Here is a 5361-nt window from a genome sequence, read left to right as displayed (position 1 = left end):
TTTTTTGATAAATTAACAGGATTAGTCAACTGTCCAAGATTACTGATTGATTCAGTTACGTAGATAGTCAGTAATAATAAATCATGTAGAAGATGTAAGAGAAAGATAACAGCACAAACTCAACGACACAAAATATTTACTCAGTTCGATACAGTGTGTATCTACGTCTGGGGGACGATCACATAGGCGTCCAATCCACTAAATCATAATCCAATGTTACAAAGGTAGATATACAATAATCTTACCCAAGTGTCCCACACAAGGTACAAACCCAGTCTACACAGGTTTAGTGGATTGTTGAAGATGGAGAGCCATGCATACAGAAGTCCAATGAAATCCCTTCACTTGGAGAGCTCACTCTGATGCAGTCCACTTCAATGATGCTCTTTAAGGTTGTTCCCACAACAGTGTGATCACAGTGTCCTTTCGTTTAAGCAGCAATGATTCTTCTCAAGTTCATCATCTTAATCACCATGAACATATTGTATTGAGAAGATGCATGACAATCAAAGATCTAATCTCATATAGCAGATAGGGAGTGTTTCTTCATACTTTCGGCGTAACCCTAATTCTCTTCGAGTAAGGGTACTTATAGATTCTTCAATAAACACTCTCCATAAATGACTTTGATTGTAGAAGGTAGGACTATAAAAGAGGAATGTAATCTCAGAAGATTTGGTCCATACCTTTCTTGAAAATATACGCTGATCTTCTTTCCAAACTTGTCTGATAATATCGCGTAAGACTTTTAGAAATCAGCTTCCTAAATCAGATCTTCAGTGTCAGTCCTTCTGTTGTTGCTTCTGATTGATCAGTTGTCTGTAGAGCTGGACGGACAAACTCTAAACCTATCTTAGTATGCCATAATAATATTGCCAATTATAATATGGGGTTTTTGAACATTTAAAAACACTAACAAACTCCCCCTTTGGCTATTATTTGGCAAAACAACTCGACTATATAGATAGACACAACATAAAGAACTAAGATAGGATAATATAAAGAAGCAACCCAATAAGTCTGATTTGATTACAAGGAATAGAAACAGAAACATAAGATCCAAAATAGTTTATGATCAAAAACAAAAAATGGTGCCATCAATAACAACGCCCAGCCAGGGCCAGAAGGTACTCAAACAAACCCTGAGTTCATAAACTCCCCCTGAGTTCATACTACTCCCCCTTTTTGCCAATGATAGCCAAAGTTCAAGCATTGGAGGGAGTGTCACTGTCAGACTTTGCAGGATCAGCAGCAGCAACAGATTCAGATAGGCTTAAATGAAGAAGAACGGTTGCCAGCTCAGTACGGGCCCCTGTCAGTTGCTTTGCAATAATGCTATGTACTGTCTTAAGATCAGCGACCCTTGCCTTCAACTGTATGGAAAGCTGAACATCCTTAGCATGAGGCGAATCAGCAGACACAACATCATGTTCAGAATTGGATAGGGCAGTCACAGGAACAACATCTCGAAAGTGATCTCCAGTCAGCAGACGTTTATCAACAGTATAGAGCAGCGTTGGACTGATCACTTCACTGGGCATAGGCTCAAGACCCTGAGTGGTAAGAATGCCAAAAATCAGATTTGGGAAGGGTAGTCTTAGCTTCTGTTCCCGTGGATGAATCAAGGTGAGGATGTGATAGAAAATCCATTTTCCCAGATCAATTGGCATCTTCGTTCCAATTCGAAATAAGAAGCCTGCCAGTAGCTTCCCAACCGTGTGGAAATGGGCTGATGGGAGCCAGTTGTGAAGGGCCAGGCGATGTAAAATCACATATCTGGATGTGAGATGCGAGCTCTGCAGATAGTCCTTATCTCCTGTAGGCCAAGATTCTGTCTGTCCACCAGTAAGAGTTCTGGCCACCAAGTTCCAGTCAGTAACAGGGTCCTCTTGCACAGCAGTCAAACCATAGTATTCATTGATCATGTCCGGCCCAAAAACGTACCACATTCCTCTGATGAAAATCTGCATCGGTCGTGGCCCAGTTAGGATGTCAATCTCGTCATTGAGATTGCAATAGAATTCATACGTGAGAAGCTTAGAGTATGGGCAGATGTTTGTGACAGTCTTCAACAATCCGACTTCATTCAGCAGAGGTAAAATGTCACATACAGAGTTCAGCTGGTTGTCATCCACAGATCGTTGAACAATAAGGTCCCTTCTAACCATGGTAGACCATTTGGTCTGAGCAGCAGGAGAAACAAACTAAGGCCTAAAAGTTTCTTCAACAGGTTGAACCTCAGGAGTAATGCTTTGACCTCTTGATCGTGTGGATGGCTTCCCTTTTCTGACAGATGGTGCAGGTACAGAAGTAGCTTGAACAGCAGGCCCCTTTTGCTTAACAGACGATCACAGAGTCTTAAACACTTGTTGAATAGACGGATTTCCTTCCGGCTTAATAGCCTCACTCGACTTCCTTTTCTTCTCAGGCTGATCCACATCAGCACTATCATCACCAGTCTCAACAACAACCTTTACTGGAACATTCTTCCTTTTAGACCGTCTTGTTTCTTTGGTTGGGGATTGAACAGGAGTCACAGAGTGACTGGAATCAGAAACATTGGCAGATGAGCTCCCAATAATATTCGAAATTTCTCGAATTTTAAAGGTCGTGGAGTCAGGATGAGCAGTGGCCTCAACAGTTGGAACATAAGATGGAAGTGCTTGAGATCCATACACTTCAGCCAGTATTTTATCATCTTTGCTGGAGGATTCAGAAGGATGAATCACTCGATACGGTTGAGGGATTGAAGCAGATGGTAGTCCAGCAAAGTGTCGCACCTGTTCCAAACTTTCACCTAATGATGTGGCAGTGTAGACTGGGATTCCACCTGTGGGGGCTTGATAGATCAACAGTTTCAACATTAGCAGGTAAGACAGGAGTGTTATCGACAAAACAAACTTCTTTTGGGTCATCCGCAATCGCAGCCGAAGGCAGAGCAATATTATCAGAAGCGTAAACAACTAAACTCAATTTATTTGGCTCATCAGAGGACTTTTCTTTCTCGTCAGACACATGCGAGACATCAGTTTTCCCATCAACAGACTCACTCAAAGGCAGGGATGTAGAATCAACATTCACAGGGGGCTTCTCGGAATCCAAAGCAGTTAAATTTTCAGAAATAACAGGCACACAAGATGGGTAACAGAGTCATTAGGTTTATCCTGTGAAATTTCAATAGGAGTTTCAAAATTGTTTGACCTGTTTCGGAGGATCTCCTGTCTGTGTTTTGCCTCTTTCTGAGCTGCTTCGAGATACAGAGGCTGGGACTCCGCTCGCATTCGAGAGACCTCAATAGATTCTAGGGCTTGTTGTGCAAAGTATCGAAGGAATGCCCCGGCCCGATTTCCATCCGAGGGTTCTGGAATAGATACTGGAGAAACTTCATCACTGGCTTCGAAAACCATCATAAGCAGTTCAGTCGCATCATCTTCAGACATTCTGCATAAAACTCTGGGTAGTTGGACATCACAGTCACCAAAATCTCGTCGCGAAGCTGAGGATCAAGTTTGAGCTTCTTCTTCATAGCAAACTGCAATAGCGTCTGAATGTGCTTAAGAGCCACCTCCGGAGAATGTGTCTTGCTGCCGAGCTTGATGATGATATTTCTTACCGGGTCCGCCATTGGAGAAATTTTTGTGAGAGGAGAAAAACAAAATACTGAAGGCAGATATGCTGAGAGAGAAAGGGTTTGAGTGCTGAGATGCTCGAAAGCCTGTTCTCTTATTGGCCCGGTATCAAAATAGACTAAAGGGTGAAGAACCCTAATCAAAGTGGCTTGTCAAATATCATGCAGACGCGATTGATTGACACAACGGTACAGCTTCTTTTTAGGAAGGAAATGGAACCCAAGGAATTTTGAATTTCGAAAGAAGATTAAAATCTTTTAAGATATCATTAAGGCCAAAAATCCACTTAACAAAAATAGAGAGGAGTCTTTAAATATAGTCAAACCATAATACTGACTCGTGTACACCACTCCTCTCTGACTGACCAACTGCTTTAATTAGTCAATTCTACAAATTCCCAGAGCAGACCTGAGAATTTCAAAACGATTAGCGTCCAGTGGCTTAGTCAGAATATCCGCCAGTTGTTTGTCAGTTTGAATGTTTTCCAATTCAATTTCCTTGGATTCAACCAAGTCTCTGATGTAATGGTGCCTGTTGTCAATATGCTTCGTTCTGGAATGTTGAACTGGATTCTTGGAGATATTAATCGCACTGACATTGTCACAATAGAGTGTCATTATCCCTTGAGAAAGACCATAATCCAGAAACATCTGTTTCATCCATACCAACTGAGTACAACATCCACCTGCAGCTATGTATTCTGCCTCTGCGGTGCTTAGTGAAATTGAATTCTGTTTCTTGCTTAGCCATGATACTAAGTTCTTACCAACAAAGAAACATCCCCCAGAAGTACTCTTTCGATCATCAATATTTCCTGCCCAATCAGCATCACAGTATGCAACCAGACTCAGTTCACTGTCCTTGGAGTACCAGAGGCCATACTGCATCGTTCCTTTAACATATTTCAGAATGCGTTTTGCAGCTATCAGGTGTGATTCCTTTGGGTCAGATTGATACCTTGCACAGATTCCAACACTGAACATTATGTCTGGTCGACTGGCTGTTAGATACAACAGACTGCCTATCAAGCTGCGATAGACTGTGTTATCCACTGATATACCAGTTTCATCTTTCGATACTTTTGTGGAGGTGGAGATTAGTGTCCTGGATGATTTACATGATTCCAGATCAAACTTTTTAACTAGATTCTTAGCATACTTCTCTTGTGAAATAAAGTATCCTTCAGGACTTTGCTTGACCTGTAGACCTAGGAAGTATGTCAGTTGACCAACCATGGACATTTCAAACTCTTCCTTCATTACTTTTACTAACTCGTCAGTGTATTTCTGTAAGGTTGATCCAAACACAATGTCATTAACATAGATTTGGGCTATGGTTACATGACTTCCAGTAGTTTTAACAAACAGGATTTTGTCAACACTTCCCCGTTTATACCCATGCTGGAGCAGATACTGTGTCAGTCGTTCATACCATGCCCGTGGGGCTTGTTTGAGACCATAGAGAGCTTTTCGAAGCTTATAGACATATGAGGGATGATCTGGATCTTCGAAACCTTTAGGTTAAGCCACATAGATATCTTCATGGAGATAGCCATTCAGGAATGCTGTTTTGACATCCATCTGAAACAATGTAAATCCCAAAATGCATGCGACAGCCAACAAAATCCTGATTGACTCGAGTCTAGCTACAGGAGCAAAAGTCTCATCATAGTCAATTCCTTCAATCTGAGTATACCCTTGAGCCACTAACCGAGCTTTGTTCCTTGCTATAT

At 41.6% G+C, this 5361-nt stretch overlaps 1 protein-coding gene across 1 annotated transcript; it reads right to left on the bottom strand.

The window, feature by feature from the left end:
* Positions 1–1205: 1205 nt before the first annotated feature.
* On the bottom strand, positions 1206–2168 carry LOC109185221. Its single transcript, XM_019335202.1, has one exon. The coding sequence runs from the start codon at positions 2166–2168 to the stop codon at positions 1206–1208; it is 963 nt and encodes a 320-aa protein (XP_019190747.1).
* Between the last annotated feature and the right edge of the window lie 3193 nt (positions 2169–5361).

The sequence above is a fragment of the Ipomoea nil genome, unplaced genomic scaffold (genome assembly GCF_001879475.1).
Source record: "Ipomoea nil cultivar Tokyo-kokei standard unplaced genomic scaffold, Asagao_1.1 scaffold1317, whole genome shotgun sequence".
Lineage (NCBI taxonomy): Eukaryota > Viridiplantae > Streptophyta > Magnoliopsida > Solanales > Convolvulaceae > Ipomoea > Ipomoea nil.
The sequence above is the reverse complement of the archived record's forward strand: the minus strand, read 5'-3'. Positions and strand labels throughout refer to the sequence as shown.